Source organism: Aphelocoma coerulescens, chromosome 27 (assembly GCF_041296385.1).
Source record: "Aphelocoma coerulescens isolate FSJ_1873_10779 chromosome 27, UR_Acoe_1.0, whole genome shotgun sequence".
NCBI classification, from domain to species: Eukaryota; Metazoa; Chordata; class Aves; order Passeriformes; family Corvidae; genus Aphelocoma; species Aphelocoma coerulescens.
The window spans coordinates 3,277,355-3,298,107 of NC_091040.1; the positions used below are offsets into that span (position 1 = coordinate 3,277,355).

Here is a 20,753-nt window from a genome sequence, read left to right on the forward strand (position 1 = left end):
CGGCCGCAGCCTCCGGGGACCCGAGGGAACCGGGACGCCCCGAGAATCCGGAATGCCCGGGAATGCCGAGGAGAGCGGGGCCGCCCCGCGGGACCGGCCGGGCTCCGCGAGCACCTCGGCCAGCGCCGCCACCCGCCGGGCTGGCCCCGCCGCGGGGCTGCACCGGGCCCGACCCGGTACCGGGGCTGGGGACAGCCGCTCGGGAACGGGAATCGCCGAGGCCCTGGTCGCACCGGGCAGCTCCCCGCGACCCCCTGAGCCGGGGCCCCTTCCCCAGGGCCGGGGCAAAGTAGCATCGAGGCGGGGGGCGGTGGGACCGGGGGGGGGTAGAGTCGGGGGGAGGTGGACTGGGGGTTGATGCAGCACGGTTCCTGCAGTGAGAGCTGGGGATGCTCCTGGGCTCCCCGGACTCCGTCCGACCCAGTTGAGACCCTGCAAGAGGTTCGAGACCCCGGCCCCTCCGGAGGGTCTTTTGCCGGTGCCGCGAGGGTTTGCACGGGATCCCCCGGGCTCCCACGCGGGATCGTTCCCCGCCGGGGCGGGGCAGAGCGGGGGGTCCCGTCGCCCACGTCAGTGCGGAGGCGGCTGGTGCCGGCGCCGTGGCCCGCAGAGGTGTGTCAGCTCCGCTGCAGTGGGAGGGGAGAGCAAAGCGGGCCCGCCGCTCCGCCGGCCCGAGGGAGCCGCGGGGTCCCCAGAGCCCTCAGGGTCTGCAGGGCTGGGACGGGGGAGCTCCCACAGAGACACTGCCCAGCTCAGTTCCCCGAGGCCGCCCCCAGCTCCGTTCTCCCCTCAGGACCCTGCTATGATGAGCTCGTTGCTCCTCTTTACTCCTACTCCATCGGTGCCTCCTCCAGATACAACATCTTCTACTCGGCCAGCTTCGCCCGTCTGCACAGTGAGTTCCCCCGCGGAACTGGGATGCAGGCGGGGCAGGGGACGTGGGCTGGGGGTGTCCCCGGCCGGGTTTTGCCTCTCGCGAGGCTGAGGGGTCCAGTCAGGTGCTGTGGTGGGGCCGAGCAAGCAGCCGCCGCCCAGTCGGGAGCCGATGGGTGTGGGGCTGTGGGGCCAGCGGAGCCGCTCCCCCCGCAGGCACCAGCGGCTGGTCCCCCGACCCCCGGGACAAGCAGCCCTGGCTCCAGATCGACCTCATGCAAAAGCACCGGATCAACGCAGTGGCCACGCAGGGAACCTTCAACACCTATGACTGGCTTACACGCTACATTGTGCTCTATGGAGACCACCCTACGAGCTGGAAACCCTTCTTCCAGCAGGGCAGCAACTGGGTAGGGGGGAGCCCGGGGTTCCCTGTGAGAGGGGGCTCCTCTGAGGGGAGTAGAGACCCCTGGCCTGGAGCAAGGGGTTGACAGTGACCCTTCATCCCCAGACATTCTTTGGGAACGTGAATGAGAGCGGGGTGGTCCGGCATGACCTGCATTACCCCATCCTGGCACGATACATTCGCATCATTCCGGTGGCCTGGAACCCACGCGGGAAGATTGGACTGCGCCTGGGCCTCTATGGCTGTCCCTACCGTGAGTACCTGGCCAGGGGCTCCAGCAGCCCTGTGTGGCAGGATCCTGGCTCTGGCACACCTGGAAAACTCTCTCAGAGGGTGTTGTGCCCAAGCAGTCTGCAGCCATGGCATAGACCATAGCAGAAGGGAGTGTTCCCTGTGCCAGGGCACCTGCTGCTGCAGGCAGTGACATGGCTGGGGCTGCTCTGCTCTCCCCAGGGTCCCACGTGCTCTACTTTGATGGGGATGATGCCATCTCCTACCGTTTCCGAGCCAAGAGGGTCAGTACCTTTGAGGATGACATCTCCTTCAACTTCAAGACGCTGGAGCAGGATGGGGTGCTGATGCACGGGGAGGGCTCACAGGGTGACTACATCACAGTGGAGCTCAAACAGGCCCAGCTCCTCCTGCACATCAGCTTAGGTGAGCCGGGGCCAGGGGCCGGGTGCATGGGGCCAGGGGGCCACCGGCTGATGCTGGTCCTCCCCAGGCAGCAGCCCACTGCACGCCAGTGAGGGCCACACAACGGTGGCGGTGGGCAGCCTCCTGGATGACCAGCACTGGCACTCATTGCACATTGAGCGTCTTGGCCACTACATCAACCTGACACTGGACGGGGAGGTCAAGCGCTTCCGCTGCCGTGGCACCTTTGACCAGCTTGACCTCGAAACTGAGGTGGGTGCAGTGGGCAGGGGGCTGCCAGGATGTTGAGCTGCGGTGTCCTCCAGAGAGGGGCTGACACCCTCCCTCTGCCTCCCAGGTATTCTTTGGAGGGGTGATTGACCACGACAAGCAGCACCTCACCTACCGGCAGAACTTCCGGGGCTGTGTGGAGAACATCATGTTCAACGGGGTCAACATCGCCGACCTGGCCCGGCACCGGAGACCCAACATTCGCTTTGAGGTCCAGCCTGGGGGGTGGCCCCTTCTCTGGGAGTCCTCTGCCTGCTGTGGGGGGACCCCTTTCCTGTGCATCCTTAGCCCCACTGCGGGGTGACCCCTTCCCTGGGGTCAGGCTCCCTGCCCACTGCGGGGTGATGCGGGGCCGGGCAGTGGCCTTGCTCAGCCAAGCGGTGCCGGATTGACCATGCAAGGTTGTCCCTGGCCTGGGGCACCCGCCTGGCTCTGCCAGGCATTGGGATCAATTGGGCATAATTGAGGTCAGGACTGTGGGGATGAGAGGGCCTCCCCTCCATGGGAACATTCCCTTCCTCACCCCTTCCCATGGTCACTCCCAGGGCAATGTGGGCCACTACTGCCAGGACCAGCTGAACACCCCCATCACCTTCGCTGGCATCAACAACTACGTGCGGGTGCCGGGGATCCCACGGAGGAACCGCCTGGCTGTCAGCTTCCGCTTCCGCTCCTGGGACACTGTTGGCCTCCTGCTCTACACCGGCTTTGCTGATCGCCTGGGCTCCCTCGAGATGGTGCTGAGTGAGGGGCAGGTCAATGTCTCCATCGCCCAGCCTGGCAAGAAGAAGCTGGAGTTTGCTGCAGGTGGGCTGGGAGCCAGAATGGGGCGGGGGGCCAGTCTGGCAGCAGAGCCTCCCCACGCACCTTCCTCTCCACACAGGGCATCACCTGAATGATGGCTTCTGGCACTCGGTGCACCTGGTGGCACGGGAGGGTTCAGCTGTGGTGACCATTGACGATGATGATGGCTCTGAGTTTCGGGTGGTGCACCCCTTCCAGCTACGCACTGGCAGCCAGTATTTCTTTGGAGGTGGGCAGCAGGGCGGGGTCGGGGGCAATGGGTGCCTGAGGGCTGCTCACCCTGATCTGTCTTACAGGCTGCCCCAAGCCGGCCTCAATCACTGGCTGCCGGTCAAACCAGACGGCTTTCCACGGCTGCCTGCAGATGCTGAACGTAGACATGCAGCCTGTGGACGTGGAGCTGCTGGCACAGCACCGGCTGGCGCAGTACCACAACGTGTTCTTCAACGTCTGTGGGATCACGGACAGGTATTGACTGGGACAAGGGTGCTGTCTGGGAGTGGGGGGCACGGGGGGGCTGTGCTGGTGCTGGGACAGGAGCTGTCTGTGCCCTCAGGTGCACCCCCAACCTGTGTGAGCATGACAGCCGCTGTATCCAATCCTGGGATGACTTCATGTGCATCTGCGACCTGACGGGGTACAAGGGGGAGACCTGCCACAAATGTGAGCCTGGAGCCTCGTGGGTCAGGGACAATACGGGCACCTGCAGCCCCTACTTCTGCCTGGTGCCTGCCTTGCACTGACCTCCACCTGGCTCTTCTCTTTCAGCCCTTTACAAGGAAACATGTGATGCTTACCGGGTCAGTGGGAAGACCTCGGGCAACTACACCATTGACCCAGATGGCAGTGGGCCGCTCAAGCCCTTCACGGTGTACTGTGACATCCGAGGTGGGGGTAGCAGGAGGGCAGGGGGGTCCCTCTGTCTGGTACCCCTGGGAACCGGTCCTTGCCTGTGTATTGGAGCTGGAACAGGATAGAGGGAGCAGGGGTGTCCTGGGGGTCAAGTCCTAAAGCTCCCCTTTCACTGCAGAGGACCGAGCATGGACCATCATCCGGCACAACCGTCACTACGCTACGCGGGTGACGGGCTCCAGTGTGGACCAGCCCTACCTGGGGGCTGTGGACTACTGGAACGCCTCCTGGGCCGAGGTCTCAGCCCTGGCCAATGCCTCTGAGTACTGCGAGCAGCGCATTGAGCTCCACTGCTACAACTCCCGCCTGCTCAACACCCCCTGTGAGTGCCGGGGGGACGGGGGCTGTGCTGTGTGGCTGTCCGTGATGCGGGACCATGTCCTGACCTTCCTCTGTGCCTGCAGCTGGGCTGCCCTTCAGCTTCTGGATGGGTCGGAACGATGAGCGGCACTACTACTGGGGGGGCTCGCAACCGGGCATCCAGCGCTGCGCCTGCGGGCTGGACAAGAACTGTGCTGACCCCCAGTACTTCTGCAACTGCGATGCTGACCATGCAATTTGGTCAGTGGCTGGGGCTGCGGAACAGGAGCTGTGGGGTGGGGGCTGCAGTCATGGGGGGCACAGGCTCTGGGGCGCTCAGATGGGGGTAACAGGGCTATAGGCTGGTGAAGGGAGAGAAACACCTCATGGCCCCTCTGATGCACTCACATTTGCAGGAGGACAGACAAGGGTCTGCTGACCTTTGTGGACCACCTGCCCGTCACCCAGGTTGTGGTTGGAGACACCAACCGCTCTGGCTCTGAAGCCCAGTTCGTGCTGGGGCCCCTACGGTGCTATGGAGACCGTAAGTGACCAGCCCCACAGAACATCCCCTGACTGCAGAGTGCCTACACCAGCCTGTGGTGTCCCACATGGAGGGACCCCACCCATCCCTCATTGCCCCTCCTGTTCCTCGCAGGCAACACCTGGAACACCGTCTCCTTCAACAGGGGCGCAGCCCTGATCTTCCCCACCTTCCAGGCCAACTACAGCCTTGACATCTCCTTCTACTTCAAGACTACTGCCCTGTCTGGAGTCTTCCTGGAGAACCCAGGCTACCGACACTACATCCGCATTGAGCTCAACAGTACGGGAGGGCAGAGGGTGCAGGGCTCTCGGGGGCAGTAGGGCTGGGACCCCTTCTCAACACCACATCCTTGCAGCCACTAGGGACGTGGTGTTTATATTCGACATTGGGAATGGGGACGAGAACCTGACCGTGCGGTCGGTGGTACCCTGGAATGACGATGAGTGGCACCAGGTGAAGGCTGAGCTCAACGTCAAGCTGGCGCGGCTGCGGGTGGACAAGCTGCCCTGGGTGGTGCGGCCATTCCCCCCACAGAGCTTCGTCCACCTGGACTTTGACAGGCCCCTCTACGTCGGTGAGAGCCCCTGGCCACGTCCCTGCACCCCCAGATCCCCATGTGCCACAGGGCACTCAGTCTTGGCCTCGCTGCAGGCGCAGCAGAGCACAAGATGCGCCCGTTCCTGGGGTGCCTGCGGGCACTGCGGATGAACGGGGTGACGCTCAACCTGGAGGGCAAAGCCAACGAGACAGAGGGCGTGAGGGTCAACTGCACCGGCTACTGCCAGGACCCGCCGGTGCCCTGCCAGAACAGTGGGCTCTGCGTCGAGCGCTACAGCCACTACACCTGCAACTGCAGCATCTCCGCCTTCACCGGGCCCTTCTGCAACCACGGTAAGTGGCTGTGCCCTGCAGGGTGGGAGGGGCTGAGGAGCCGGCGCTTCCCTCACCTTAGGCTCTCCCACAGACATCGGTGGCTACTTCGAGGAGGGCACCTGGGTGCGGTACAACATCCTGCCCATGTCGCTGTACGCCGCCCGCGAGTTCGCCAGCATTGTGAGCAGCCCCTGGCAGCCCCTGCCTGGCTACAACCTCACCAGCGAGGAGGTCAGCTTCAGCTTCAGCACCACCTCAGCACCCGCCGTGCTGCTCTACGTCAGCACCTTTGTCAAGGACTATATGGCTGTGCTCATCAAGGATGATGGTGAGGGCAGGGCCCCAAGCCCTGGGGCTCACCCAGAGCCTGTAGGGCTGGGGCTTGCATAGGATGTCTTCTCTGTGGATGCCACTTTCCAACCCTGTAGATGGGCTGGATGTGCCCACTGAGAGGTCCAGCCCTGCTGACGGCCCTGTGCTGCCCACAGGGAGCCTACAGCTGCGCTACCAGCTGGGCACCAGCCCCTATGTCTTCACTCTCACTAACAAGCCAGTGACGGATGGACGGCCCCACCGTGTCAACATCACTCGCCTGCACCGCACACTGTACACCCAGGTACGGGCTGGGGCACCCTCCCAGCAGGGTCTGGGGGCTTCAGGTCAGGCTGGGAGGGGGCATGGGCAGGGTGGCTCTGTGGGCACTGATGCTGTGCACCTATCTTGCAGGTGGACTATCTCCCCGTCATGGAGCAGCAGTTTTCCCTGTTTGTGGACAGGAAGCTGGACTCGCCCAAAAACCTGTACCTGGGGCGTGTGATGGGTGAGCTGGGTCCTGCCTTCAGCTGGGCTCCCATGCTGGGGTCTCCGGGGTCTGCTCTGCACAGCATGGTCCTTGCCCTCTGAGGAGGAAGAGTAATCTCCTTCTGTGCCCCCACAGAGACTGGCGTGATTGACCCCGAGATCCAGCGCTACAACACACCTGGCTTCTCAGGCTGCCTCTCAGGGGTGAAATTCAACACCCTCGTGCCCCTCAAAGCCATCTTCCACCCCACCAGTGCCCTGCGGCCCTACAGCATCCGGGGGGAGCTGGTGGAGTCCAGCTGTGCCTCAATGCTCCCCCTCAGCACAATCCTTATCCCTCCTGAGATGGACCCTTGGTACATGGCAACAGGTGGGTGCTGTGGTGGGACCCTGGTGGGGATGGAGCCCTCGTCAAGCAGCAGCTGCAGAAGGGAAGCTCTGGCATGAGACCTTGCTGCAGCCTGGTCTCAGCTGCCTACTCTGTCTCTGCAGAGTTCCCCCACGTGCACGACGATGGCTGGATTGGGATCATCATTGGGTGTAAGTGAAGCCTCTGGCTGCTATTCCACACTGGCACGGCCCTGCAGCCCCTCCCCAGTAACTCACAGCTGTCTCTTCCCTGCAGTCGTGATCTTCCTGCTCCTGCTGCTGGCAGGGCTGCTGGCGCTGCTCTACTTCTACCACCACCGCTACAAGGGCTCTTACCACACCAATGAGCCCAAGGCCATCCAGGATTACGGCAGTGCCACCAAGCCGCCATCGGCACGCAAGGACCAGAACCTGCCCCAGATCCTGGAGGAGCCGAGAGGGGACTAGCGGGGCCGGGGGGGTGGGATGGGCTCTCACAGCCCCCGCAGCCCCGGGAGCCGCCCGGGAATGAGCGAGCGTCGCGGGACCAAAAGGCCGAGCACACCTGAACTGCCACCACCCGCCTTCAGACTGACCGGACCGGACCGGACCGACCGCCACCTCCTCCCCACGGCCGCCACCGACCGGCCCCGGAGTGCGGCCAAGATCCGCCGAGCCCCAGCCTCGCTCGCCCCGGACACGCCGACAGCCCCCATGCCGGAGGCAGGCTGCTGCGTCTACAGCTGCCAAATCCTGCCTGGCCTCTGTCGGGGAGCCCCGGGCCCGGCGCCCACCCTCCCTGCGGCCGGGGACACCCGGCTGCTGCTGCCGCCCGTTAGTGCTGCCCGCGTAGATGACCCGCTGCTTTGCTCGCTTCGCCAGCACCACGCAGAGCCACGAGCACCGGCCCCGCACAGCCGGGGAGCCAAGCAATACTCCACACCGGCGCCGCGCATGCCGCCACCGCACCTTGCTGAGATGCTGCTTTCATAAGATCAGGTACAGATCCTTTCTACCATTTTTGTTGCTGGATATTCTACTACACTCCGTTTTTTTTATTCTATCGGTTTGTATAAAAAAACCAAACGGAAGCTCCCGCGGGCGTGACGTCCCGCGTGTCGTGGTACGTGGTCTGAAGTTTGCTACTTCTCTGTATGAAGTGCCAGTCCTGCCGATTACCTCCAGCCCAGGGAAAGCTCCTGTTCACTTGCTGTGTTGTGGTAAGACGATGTTACAGATATGCATTTATTTACCCAAAGGCCTGGCTCCACTGGGCACTTTATTTTTAAAAAACCTGTTCTTTTGAATGAGATGTGAAGATAATCAAATAAAGGCAGAATGATGGCGTTTGACACTCCCCAGCCTTCACCTTGGCAGCCTGGGCAGATCCTCTCCTCCTATCCCGGCTCAGCCTGCACCAAGGGAGGGACCAGACTGACAACAGCAATTCCTGGTCCTGGAGCGAGATGCAGGGTGTAGGAGCCCGGGCTAGAGGCAGCTCAGCTGCTGCTGCATACACACATCATGTCCTGCTCTCCCCACCACGCACCTCTGCCTCCTTCCCACCCTGAGCCGGTGTGATTCAGGCAGCCGGCGGCACCGGATCACTCGCGATTCCCCCTGGACTGTTGGGGACAGCCGGGCTGAGCCCAGCAGGCAGGGGACAGTCAGGGAACAGCTGCTGCCAGCTGCTCCCCAGGGTAACAGAGGCCAGCAAGCAGGGGAGGGTCTTTGCTACCACTTTATTATGACAAAGGCTACAAGCCATGTTATTTAAAGTGCATTATTATTACCATTATTCACCGTCAACAAACCACAGACACAAGCCTGGCATAGTGCAGATATGGCCAAAGTGGCAGAAGACGCTTAGGCAAGAGCAGGGTTGGCAGGAGCTGGGCGGATGGAGGTGGCAGGGAGCAAGGCTCAGGCAGGTGCTGGGATACAAGCACTGCTCCAGACAGACCTAAACACCTCCAGGCTCCAAAGGGCCATCATGGACAATGGGAAAGACAGACAGCCTGGCCTGCCATGGCAGGGGACTGGGAAAGCGTGGTGAGGGCTGGGCCAGGGAGGCCCTGGCTCCCAGGCAAACCCAGCACCTCTGTGTGTTCCTGGACTAAACAGCTGGGAAGGGGCTGGGGCCCTGGAGTCAGGTCAGGGCTCAGCCAAGCTCCCCATGTCATCCTGGGAACCCAGCCCTGGACATTGGGAGCACAGCCCAGCACCCAGCACCAGGCCAGGCAGGCAGATGGTGGCACATGTGGCTCTCAGGGGACAGCCCCAACCTTCAGGTCACCCGAGATCCCATCCAGCCTGCCGTGTCCCAGGCCTGGAGCAACATCCCAGCAAAGGTGCTGATGGAGGCAGGACACCTGGGACGCCTGCAGTCCCTCCACCCCAGCGCAAATACAGGGCCCAGCCACCAGCTGAGGATTAGTTTAAAGTGCTTTTTTCTTTCCTTTTTGCATGGGGTGCCAAGGCTAAACCTCACCCTGCCAGAGAATATTTCCTCTTTATTCCCAAGGCCAGGAGGTCACAAAGCCCAAGGAAGGTTTCTGAGGAGCCTCCCCTGGGTCACCACAGGCAGTGACTGTAACATCGTCCTCTACCCAGCTCAGTGGCACCCCTACTCAAAGTATCGTGTTGCATAGTGCTGCTCTCCCATCCCCAGGCATCCCTTGGTGCCACTCCAGCCACACCTGGGCAGTCCCTGTTTCCCAGCCAGCTGGGGCAGAGGGGAAACCACCCTGGGACAGCAGCCGTGGCCCAGGGACTGCTTACACTCCTGCCCCGAGTCTCTCTGGTGTCTGGATGGAAAGTAGCACTTGTGACACACACAGCAGCAGGAACAGCAGCAGTCATGTCAGCGTGAAGCAAACATGGCATTGCTTACAAGGTGCAGCAGCAAGGTGTGCCAGGACCACCCTGGAGCTTAGATGATGTCCGTCTCCCTCTCTATGCCGACATACTTCAGGGCATCTGCCTGGCTGTACCTACAGGACAGCAAGTCATGGCTGCAGCAATGACCTCCCACACAGAAGGTGGGGTCAACCCTGCAGCCCAAGGTCCCTGCTGGCCAAGGTACCTGTAGTCAAAGAAGAGCTCCTCTCCTGCCTGGATGGCTCTCTTGGCGAAGATACCGATCCGGTGGTCTCCGTTCACCATCACGACTGCAACCAGAGAGGCAACATCAGAGATTTTCAGCCCCAGCCTGGGGGCAGAGCTCTTGCAGCACTGAGCCCCATCTGTCCTGGCTGGGCAGGGGAACCTCACCTTTCGCATAGCAATTGGGGTTCACCGAGTGGTTGGCAAAGCGGATTTTATTTCCTTTGCGAGTAGCGTCAACAACAAAATCTATTACAAAAAAAACCCACAAAACCTGATGTAAGGCCAGGCCCATCACCCAGACAAGAGGTGGGCTGAGCCTGCCCACCTGGCCAGCAGCTCTGGCCTCTCACCCCTGACAACCTCCTTTGTTGTAACTTCCTTTACCATTGTTGAGGTTGAAGAGGAAGCTGGACATGTACTTGTCGTAGACCTTTCCTCGCCTGTCAGCCTCATCCTGTGAAATGAGCTGTAGAGGGAGAACTCAGCAGCTGAGGGCTGAGCCAGGTGCTCACCTGCCTCCTGGAAACACCCTCCTGCTCTCCCTCCCACCTCATGGGCAGGAGCTTGCCGGGGCTCCCTGGGATGGGGCAGAGGCCAGAGCAGGGCTCTCAGGTAGCAGCACACACACAACACACTCCTCCACACTGGAGGGCCACTGAGACGTGTCCCCAGACAGCAAAGGGCTCGATCTCCAAATGTGGTCAGAGTGAGCCCACGGGCGCAGCCGAGCCAGGGAAGGCAGCTGACCCCGCAGGCAAAGGAAGCTCTCCCAGCACCCACAGCCCCCGTGTGCCTGGCGTGCAGCCCCAGCACAGGCAGCAGCACTGACCTCCCCACAGTACTCGGAGATGAACTCGTTCTTCTGCACAGCCTCCTTGATGAAAGTCCCCCAGCCAGCCACGTCTGATGGGGCCAGCAACAAATGCTGGAATGAAAAGGGAAGGAAATGGGGACAGCTGGCAGGTACAGCACCTCCCAGCACACAGATCATGGGGGCAGAGGGGAGACGGTGTCCACCCAGCATCCCCTTGTTATGGTGACACACGGCTCCCTACAGACTTACACCATTACGTGGAGCTGCACAGGACTTGACACACACTAATTTGCAACTTTCTCTGAATTTCTCTTTTTTTAAATGCGCAATTCCTTGCTCTGACCAGCAGAATCCAAGACTAAATCTTTCTCTGGAGTCACTTTATACACTCCCTTGCTCTCACCATTCCTCATGTAACTCCCATCTCCTGATTTTCACATCCACAATCCCTACTCCAGAGTAAGTGCTGCAGAGGCCCAGGGCAGAGCAGATTCTTTCCCACTTTGGCACTCTGGCAGCTGCAGGGAAGTTATTCCCCCACTCCACACAGCAGCAGCAGCTGGGTACCAGCTCTGCCCTGAGGCAGCCCCCGCCACACTGCTGTCAATACCTTTTTGAGGCCTCGCTGGATGCTGCAGTTCTTGCAGGAGACCACCTTGCAGTCCCAGTGCTCTGAAGCGCCGCAGGTCAGGCAGAGGTCTGGGTCGCACTCCCGCACAGCCAGGTAGCAGGGGCACTGCTTGGTGTTGCACTGGGTCTTACAGCGGCAGCCTGGGAAGCGGTTCTGACCTGTAGCAACACAGACCATGGGTTTGCACTGTGAGGTTTGGCAGAGAACACAGGGGCCATGCAGGGTCTCTGCCCCAGATGCTCCTCCCCAGCCAGATCTCGCCCTGGCAGGCCTTGGGCAGGGACAGAACAACGTCTGGCTGTTATCTCCATTGCAGAGCTGGGAATGGAAGCCCAGACAGGAAAAACAAACATGGCAGAGCAGTGACCCAACGCCCACCCAAACTGCTGGAGGCACATCCTGCTCACAGGGGACCAGCAGCAGCACCTGCAGGATACAGACACAGGGACGAGCACTAACAGGAGCGTCCCGGCTGCCAAGAGCTGCAGGGCAGCACGGAACCAATTCCCTTTGGACTTTTGCAGGCTGCTAACAGAACTGCTGCAGATGGACAGAGCAGCGAGTGCAAGAATAAAGCAGGCCCCCAGCAAGCCCCAGCTCTGCACCCTCCCTGTGCTCTGTGCCAGGAGAGCTGGCTGCTTTCCTGCCCGATAGTCCTTGACCTCTCCTTACAGTCAGGGTTGCACTGGCAGAACTTCTCACAGAAATTCTGAGTCATGATGCAAGGGCAGGAGCTGTCACAGGGATGCTCAGGGTGGTCACAGGGCTGGTAGTTGTACACCTGGGTCGGTGAATTATCTAGAACAAGAAGAGAGATGCCAAGATCAAAAGCTGCATGTTGCAGGAACCTTTTCAAGGCAGCACATGCAGGGCGCTGGAGCTGAGAAGGTGCAAGCTGCCCATCTACCTGCACTGCGCAGGGAGCCTGGCAGCACCCAGCTCCCACAGGCACACACACGGCTGTGCCCACTGACCACAGCCCAGTCCACTGCAGGGCTGCACACCAGCCCTCAGCCTCCCCTGGCTGCAGCAAACCCCGCTGCACATGCAGCCTCAGCGGGCACTGGCATGGCCACGATGCCCCCAGCACCCCAAGGAGCCTGGTCAGGGGTAGTCACTCCCCTCCACGCTGCTGGACCTGCCGGGCTGGTGAGCAGGACGTGGCCATCCCGCTGCGGCAGTCGGAGCTGGAGAACTCAACCCTCGCAAACCTCCCATGACACAGCCACGGCCAACGCTACCTTTCTTCAGCTGGATCTTCCTGCAGTGCGCAGCCCACAGCCTGGAAAAGGAGCAGAGAGGGTTGAGGGGATGCGTTAGCCATCAGGGAGAGCTGGCCAGGGCCGCTCGGCACCAGCAGCCAGCGCAGCAGAGATGGGCCTGGCAGATTCATGCATTAATGATCAGCAGCCACCATAGAGTGGAGAGAGATGAGAGCGATGCAGCTGCAGCAGAAGCTCTTTAAGCCAAACACCAGAGCCAGAAAAACACTGGACCCATTGGGATCAACACACAAAGTGGGTTACAAGTCAGGGAGCTGAGGCTGCTGTTAGGGAAGTGGTACCAGGACCAGCAGCCAGTGCTGCCCTGTCCCCCGAGCCTGGGGCTGCAGGGCCACGGAGCCCCCAGCCAGAGCAGCAGCCCTGGAGCTGGGCCAGGGCCAGCGCCCAGCAGCAGCAGCAGCAGCCCCATGTGACAGCAGGACATGCGCACAGATGGGAGCCAGATGGGGATTACCAGGAATGCGTTGGCACAAAAAGTAGCGGATCTGGTTGCATTTTAAGAACAAAACAAGCTTGTCCAACACTTGCCTGTGCTTCCTTTTCTTCTTCTGGGATGGATTCATTAACTCGTTTGTTGGCAGTTTTGTTATAAGCGATTCCTTTACTGCAAACTGAAAGACCTAGTGAAGAACACAAGGAAAAGTAAGAAACAAGTTCAGTGCACTCATGTTGTTTTATCAGAAGCATAAGGAGAGTGTGAGTAAGCACAGCAAGGCTCCCAGGCCTGGGCCCAGAGAGCAGCATCTCTGGCCCATTTTCCTGCCTACAGGCACCGTTGCTCCTCCTCCCTGAAAAATGAGTGCCTGCACACCTGGTGTGACACTGCACGTGGGAGGGACACAGGCACACATGGCTCACTCTGCCAACAGCAGCACTGCTGCAGAGTAACACCCTGAACTCCAGAAGCATTGATGTGGCACTTTCCTCAGGGAGGTTTGTGGCAGAGAAATAAAACCAACTGGCACTGGCTCTGGCCCCGGCCCCTCTCTTGCTGCTGCATTGCCTGCTCTGGGCACCCACCTGCTTGCAGGTCTTTGTCCCCAGCAGCCTGGCAATTGAGCAGAAGTTGTTGAAGTAGGTCCCATGGAAGACACGGAAGAGCGACTCCTCGGCTCCTGTCCACTCCACGGGCTCCTGCGGCGTCTCCACCACAAACAGCTGGGAGGAGGCTGGGCTCAGCTTCTGCTTAGTGGGGGTTTGGCAGCGGGAGTTGGCCTCTGGCAGGAAAGGCAGAGATTAAGCCTGGAAGAAGGCACCTGGCCATCATGGTTCTGGGGGCAGTGGTCACCCCCTAGTGCCCTGCAACCCTGCACTGCACTCCTGGCCACACACTCCTGCTTCTGGCCAGGCACGGTGCTCAGGAGCCAAGGGCTCGCTCTGGCCTTTGCAGGTCCCAGCAAAGCTCTTGCTTTGCCTGGCAACATTCCTCCTTCCTGGGAGAGGACAGTGAATCCCACAGCAGCAAGGGCAGGGCCGGTGTCCCACAGGCTTGCTGGGAACACTGACTGCTAACTCCAAATTCTCCAGCTGTGCAGGAAGTAGAGGGGAGCCCGGGAGTACTCCAGCTGTGAGGAGCTGCCTGCCCTCACTGCCCACACAGAGAGGAGTGGGGTGTCTCAGGACTGGCACCATACCCGAGGAGCTAGAGGCCCACTCGTTGCCTGTGTCCCGGTCGCTGTCGCCCTCCCTGGTCTCAGTGACAGCCGGGGTGTTGGAGCAGGATGCGCCCACCACGTGGTGCCGCCGGCGGCGACGGCCCGAGCACTTGGATCGGGGGTTGTGCAGTGCAGCAAACTCCTTGGCTCCTTCCTGCAAGCAGAGCAGAAGACAAGAGAGGTGGCAGATGACCATTGAATGCAGGAAGGCTTTTCCACAGGCCCTGGGACAAGCCCTGTCCTGCCACCAAGAGCAGGTAGAAGAGGCCGGCCACGTGCGGTCCCTTCAGCAAGTGCCAAACCCTGCCAGCTGCCTGTGCTGCAGATTCCCACTTTGCTCCCTTCGGCATCGCTGCCTGGTCAGCAGAGGATCCCTGGCCCTGAACCCCAGCCCACTCCTCTGGATCCTCCTGGCTTCTCACTCTGCTCCTTTTTAACATGGGCTTAATTTCTCTAACACTGCATTGAGTCTAGAGAAACCATTTGTCATACAATTTCCCATCTGCTAGCTCTGGAATTAGTCTTTGTTGGAGATCTACTATAATATGCATCTGGTAAGGTCTGCATTTGCATTCATGCTCCTTTGAATCCAACAAGGACCAGAACTAATTCTGAAAAAATCATCCAAGTTGTGAAAAGGATCCACAGAGCTCTGCAGAGCAGAGCTGGCCAGGGCACTTCTCTCATGGTTGCTAAAGCAGTGACACAGAAACATACCAGCCAGAGGAAACAGTCTGCGCCGCAAGGATCTGGCTCAATCTTGGTCTCTCTATTCTTTCGTTTGTACACATTAGGAGTAGCATGAAAAGCTGAAAAAGTAACAATTATCTTTACTATTAGCATTCTCCAAGAGTCTCCCCCCACTCTGCAAGGGACAGGAAGCCTGTGTGCCTGAGGGCTCCCCTGGCAGTGGGGCCTGAGGCGACCAGACCCATGGCGTAGCCCTGCTCCAACCCACAACGGGGACTAGGCAGCTTGGGAAGGAGAGGCCAGAGGAAAAGGATCCGCTTTCACACTGAAACAAAAAGACCACGTGATCTCAATATTATATCTTTTAATAAATAATTCACTGGAAAAAGTCCTGTGACTTCCCAAAGAAGCCCTTAGACCTGGAGAACAGCAGGTCCAGCAGCTAATCAGTATCCAAAAGGCTTTGGCAGGGGCCAACCGCAGGAACATGACTAAGACGAAGCCGTAAGTTCCAGTGAGGCAACAAAACACAGGGGCATGTCCAGACTTTGGCAGTGAAACATTCATGCCTTTCACTGACGAGCTTCTGCAAAGCAAGAGCAAAGTCTGGTGGCGGCAGGACTACTGCACAAACTGCCGGGAGCTCGGACGCGGCGTGCTGAGCGCGGAGAGGGCACGGCCACGCGTGTCGGTCTGCCATCCGTGGGAGCAAAGAGCGGAGCCGTCTGTGCAAAAGGCTTCTGGGCACCTGTCAGCTCCTAAGGCCCCACTGCAAACTCATGAGGCACCACCCTCCAGAGACTCCAGCACGGAACTAAACAAGGTGTGCAGAGGAAAACTGAGGAGAAAGGGCTCTAGGGAAGCGTCCGGCTGAGGTGGCACTTACGATGCAGAAAGCAGTCGTATTTGAAGCAGCGGCGGCAGAAGAGGGTGTGGAAGGAGTGCAGGGACTGCTCCCGCTGCACCGACTTGGCGCACGGCCCGTCGATGTTGGGAGTGCACTGCGGCGGCAGCACGTTCGGGTCTGACACCTCCGTGAGCTCCCGGTACCTGGTGACAAACACAAACACCCAGGGATGTGCACGCTTTCCCCGCTGCCTGCGACAGCTTTACATGCCTACATCACTATCTGGGCCCATCGGGCTCTGGCCCAGGTACCTCAAGGCCAAACTGCAGTTTGTAACACTCAAAACACACTCTGCTTGTGGAGCCTGCAGGCACCGAGCTTTGTGGCCCAGCCAGCCCACAGTGCTGGTCTCGGAAATAAAGATTTTAACTCTTGCTAAGAAAGGTAACAGACAACCAGAGCAGGGATTTTCTACCTTTCTTTCATATCCTCTGGGAAGCCATACTCAGGAAACATGGAAGAAATAGCCGTGAATATCATGTCATTGGGGAACCTCTTCTTGGAACACTTCTTGTTACCTGCAAAGAGGAGACACAATTCCTCACCCAAGCTGATGTGAATGGGTCTTTCCTTCTTGCACAGAGCAATTCCAGAGATGCTCAGGATTGTATTTTACGACAGAAATGTAATCCCATGCACAACAGATAAACCTTGTGTCCTGCAACCAGGCTAAGGCATTTCCAGAAGCAGCACTAGGCTACTTTCAGCATAGCACGATGTACTGCTGGAAGTACCAACTCTTCTTAAGTGCTATTACTATTTATTTCTGCCAGGACAGAACTTGCAGACAATGCTTTTCTACATCCACAAAAGTCTTGGTGTTTGTGCCACCTGCATCACTACAAATCAAGGACAAAGACAAAATTACCCATCAGCATTCAGAAGGTCATCCAGGACACATGAAAATCCCACAAACCAGAGCTTCCTCTAAGCAACAAGAGCTCCAGGTGGCACAGGAGAGGGAAGAGGAAGACTAATACATGGAAAGCAGGTCTGGAAGGGATTTGAAAAGGTCCATCTCCCTGCCTCCCACAGAAACAGATCCACCCACACCTCCCTGACAGGTGCTTGCCAGACCAGCACTTGAAAACCTCCACCAGCAGAGTTCCCACAACCTCTCAGATAACACCCAGCTTTGCTAATCTTACCAGGAAGTGGGTTTCCAGATGACTCATTTAAATTACTCCTCACCACACTCTAAGCTGGTGATTTCTTCTCCTGTCCACAGCAGACAGTGAGAGCAAACCATTTCCCTTCTGCTACAGAACTTGTCAAGCTGGAACAACTCTTGGCGGCACATTAACAACCCACTGATGGCAGGAGAGCAGTGCCCAGTGCTCAGGCAGGGCAGGATGGAAACGTGACCAACATAACCCCCACTTCTCTGGGGGCCAAACCCACCTTCCACTGCAATTCGCTTTCTTTTCCTTGTCACTGGCAGCTCCTCTTTCCCATCCTCCTGTTTCACCTCAGAATCATTGTGTCCTTCCTCTTCCTCATCCGAGTACTGATTCAGAGCATTCACTAGCTCCAGGAACACAGCATCACTGATGAGGACTGACCCTGAGATCATTTCTGAAACACACAGAAGTGGGAGTGCCACCATCTTTCTCATTTCTCACCATGGCAAACCACAAGCCAATGTGTTCTGCTACCAACCAGAGCCCTTTTCTCAGTTTTGTTGGGGTAGATGGGATTTTAGCACTGGAGTCAGTAGTGTTGTATCATTTTCAGCAATCTGGGGACAGGCCACGCCAGCTTTCCCTGTCTTCCTCCCCACTGGGCAATTTTATGATGAGGCAGGCAGCGCTTTTCATTGATTAAACTCTTGGCTAAGGCAACAAGCAGAACAGGGTTGCTGAGCTCCTCCCGCCCTCTAGCACATTTTCAGCATCCCAGAGAATGTCTGTGAATCCCTGTACACAGGAGCACTGGCTCCAGAGCACTGGCTCCAGAGCACTCCAGGTGTTAAAACGAAGTGAGGCATCCAAAGGCAGGAATGTGCCCATGCAAAGGAGAACAGCATGCACCATCCTGTTTCCCTGCTCGGAGAGCTCTCACAGAAAAGCTGGTTACTGCTGCCACCTTTTGACTTCTGAACTACTTGGATATGTTATTTGCAAGAGACTGAATCACAGAACCATAGGAAGGTTTGGGTTGGAAGGGATCTTAAAGCTCATCTTGTTCCATCCCTGCCATGGACAGGCTACTAGACCAGGTTGCTTCAAGTCCCATCCAACCTGGCCTCGAGTGGACACAGCTGGTTGCTCCCAGGTTACCTTCCTCTCCGTGAACTTTCCCATCATAGTTATTAATAAGTTCTTCGATGAAAGTTTCATCTTCTTCCTTCACCTCGTCGCCCATGTAAGGGATATTGCACAGAACCGTTTCATCCTCCACCTGAAGAGAGATCAGACACAACTCAGAAAAAGCAGTGCTTGCTGACCCCAGCGGGGCTGTGCCCGAGGCTGCTCTGGTCCCTCAGATCTGCCTACAACATCGTGCACAGCAAAGGTTCAGATGTCTCATCACTGACACATCAGTGCTATCCCACTGTAACCCAGTCACAAAGGAAAGGACCTGCCTAAGAAATAAAACTTTTCATATAATAGGAAATAAAAATCTTAGGAAAAAACACAAACAAACAACCCCCCCCCTAAAAAACTATATTTACTCCTTGAATCCTGTGAAGAAATGGTGACTCTGTCAAGGAGTCACGTGTAAAGAAGACTGTCTGGGTGAGGTAGCATGGACACAAGGCTGGCTTATGGGATTCTACAAAACAAGCAACTAAAGCAACACTTTCCATCATCCCTCAAGCAGATGTTGCCTGAAACAATTGGGATGAAGAACCACTTCCCAACTGTGTAACAATCAGACACTGACCTCACTGAGACCCCGCGCTTCCCACGTACCATGAAATTCTGCTGAAGAGGGGACCAGGAGTACATGATGGGCACCAGTGCCACTGTGTTCAGGGTCCTCATGTACAGTGTCTGGCTTGAAAATCCTGGGAAAATGCTCTCAACAGTGCACTGGAATACAAGTACAGAGAAGGTCAGTGAGGAACCACTCTGGGAGGCTGCCACAGCCTGAGGAAAACTGAATCCAGGACAAACACAGAAGCCCCACATCCACTCTGTAGACTCCATCACAGGAAAATGCCTTGGGGGTATTTTTTATCCATTTCTGCATTCCAGAAATGTGAGGCACGGTCTGACACTGACCTACGACAACACAGACAAAAACTTATCCCATATCCCCACAGCTCCCTGCAGAGTCCTGGTTCCAGCCCCCACTTGCTGTTGCTGCCCCTTTTCCTCTCCACACCTGTTTCAGGAATGGGTGTCCGCTGACTGGCTTCATCAACTGCACTGGCTGCACTCGAAGCTTCTTCCAGTCTTCATTAAGGATTTGAGTCTTTTCATGAACCTTTGCAAAGTTGGCCACAAAGAGAGCCTGAAAGGAGAGAAAGGAGCTCTCAAAATTTAAGAAAACCCATTGAGAACTCCCACAGCACTGAAAGGGTTCAGCAGGGAGATCCTGTAAAAACCAACTGGGAATGAGCTCTCCTGCTGCAGTTACACCAGCACTTGTTCAACGGCCTTGTGTGTGCGACAGCTGCTGCCCACACAGCTCAAGACAGAGCACGAGGAGAAGTGGCATCTCTTCCCATTGATCCAGCTTGCAAGTCAAGCACAGCTTATCAATTCACCTTGCCGACACCCTCTGGCACAACTTGGACACTCTGAGCTAAAATGAAGCCTTTCTGGGGACATCTCAGCCCAGTCCTTGCTGTGGCTGTACCTTTGCTCCCATGTTCGCCTGGAACCTCTTGAGCTGCCGCAGACGCATGTACTCGGACTTGACTTTCCTTTTCCAGTACATGATACACTTGGATGTCGGAGGAGCGGTAATTTCCATTTTTCTATAACAATACAGAAAGAATAAAAATTAAATAATGGAGAGCTCAACCCCAAAACAAGTGATATTAGAATAACATCCCTGTGGATGGGAAAAACACTCTACACATCACAGACTTAAACCAAACAAAATAACGGCGTCGCTCTGTAGCGCTCCTGACTGCAGAACACCCACAGCCAAAGCGCACGGACAGGCCCGGGACAGCAGCGAGGGGTGGTGCTGACCAGAACCGGCCGCTCCTGTCCCCCGAGCCCCCGGCGCAGCACCTGAGCCCGGGGGTTGCTGGGGGTGCCCGCCCTCTCCCGGGACACGCCGCCGGAGAGCCGCGGGTCCACTCCAGCCGCCCTCCCTGCCGCTCCGGCCGGGCCCGAGCGCTCCCCGCGCCCGGCGACAAGAACCGGAGCGAGCCGAGGCCGGCGGCGCCGCCGGGCCGGGGGAGCGGGTCCGAGCCGCCAACTCCCCGCCCCCGGGGCCCGGCCGGTACCACGGGGACCCGCTGCCCCCCGGGGCCCGGCCGGTACCACGGGGACCCGCTGCCCCCCGGGACCCCCGGCCCCGCCCGCACTCACTGCTCGGCCATCGCGACAGGGGGAGGCCGCGCGCCCCCGCGACACTGCGCGCGCGCCGGCCCGCCCCGCGCCCCGCCTCAGGCCCCGGCCCGCCCCTCACGCCCTCAGGGCCCGCCCCGCGCCGCCGCTGCCGGTACCGGCGGAGCCGGCCCGCATGGGCTGCCCCGGCGGAGAGGACCCGTTCTGGCCTGGAGAACGCCCCTGTCGGCTGCGGGGTTCGGGTTAAGGGCGGCGGCTCGGTGCCGTGTCCGCCCATTCTCGGTGTGCCTGGCCTCGTCTCTCCGCGGGCTCTCCCGACCCCAGCCCCTATTGCGGGCCCGGCCTGGTCCCGTGGGAAGCGCTTGGTGGGACAGCGGCGCTCCCGCCCGGTTCCGCCTCCCT

General features: G+C 58.8%; 2 protein-coding genes across 2 annotated transcripts; one reads left to right on the plus strand and one right to left on the minus strand.

The window, feature by feature from the left end:
• Positions 1 to 52: 52 nt before the first annotated feature.
• On the plus strand, positions 53 to 7,343 carry CNTNAP1 (contactin associated protein 1). Its single transcript, XM_068996143.1, has 24 exons — positions 53 to 176; positions 794 to 895; positions 1,090 to 1,283; positions 1,385 to 1,532; positions 1,733 to 1,936; positions 2,004 to 2,188; positions 2,274 to 2,417; positions 2,752 to 3,013; positions 3,090 to 3,239; positions 3,307 to 3,478; positions 3,567 to 3,673; positions 3,779 to 3,898; positions 4,041 to 4,244; positions 4,327 to 4,483; positions 4,639 to 4,766; positions 4,881 to 5,048; positions 5,125 to 5,343; positions 5,421 to 5,660; positions 5,734 to 5,970; positions 6,131 to 6,258; positions 6,369 to 6,462; positions 6,580 to 6,813; positions 6,936 to 6,983; positions 7,069 to 7,343. Exons 1-24 carry the CDS (start codon positions 53 to 55, stop codon positions 7,257 to 7,259), a joined length of 3,960 nt encoding a protein of 1,319 aa, XP_068852244.1. The 3' UTR covers positions 7,260 to 7,343.
• A 1,173-nt stretch (positions 7,344 to 8,516) lies between these two features.
• On the minus strand, positions 8,517 to 20,425 carry EZH1 (enhancer of zeste 1 polycomb repressive complex 2 subunit). Its single transcript, XM_068996802.1, has 20 exons — positions 20,373 to 20,425; positions 19,687 to 19,807; positions 19,210 to 19,338; positions 18,795 to 18,914; positions 18,159 to 18,279; positions 17,281 to 17,454; positions 16,295 to 16,397; positions 15,859 to 16,022; positions 15,000 to 15,091; positions 14,262 to 14,436; positions 13,648 to 13,844; positions 13,156 to 13,247; positions 12,586 to 12,626; positions 12,017 to 12,142; positions 11,324 to 11,502; positions 10,729 to 10,824; positions 10,284 to 10,365; positions 10,065 to 10,145; positions 9,877 to 9,961; positions 8,517 to 9,784 (listed from the first exon to the last, which is right to left on the minus strand). The coding sequence occupies exons 1-20, from the start codon at positions 20,381 to 20,383 to the stop codon at positions 9,724 to 9,726; spliced, it is 2,250 nt and encodes a 749-aa protein (XP_068852903.1). The 5' UTR covers positions 20,384 to 20,425; the 3' UTR covers positions 8,517 to 9,723.
• Between the last annotated feature and the right edge of the window lie 328 nt (positions 20,426 to 20,753).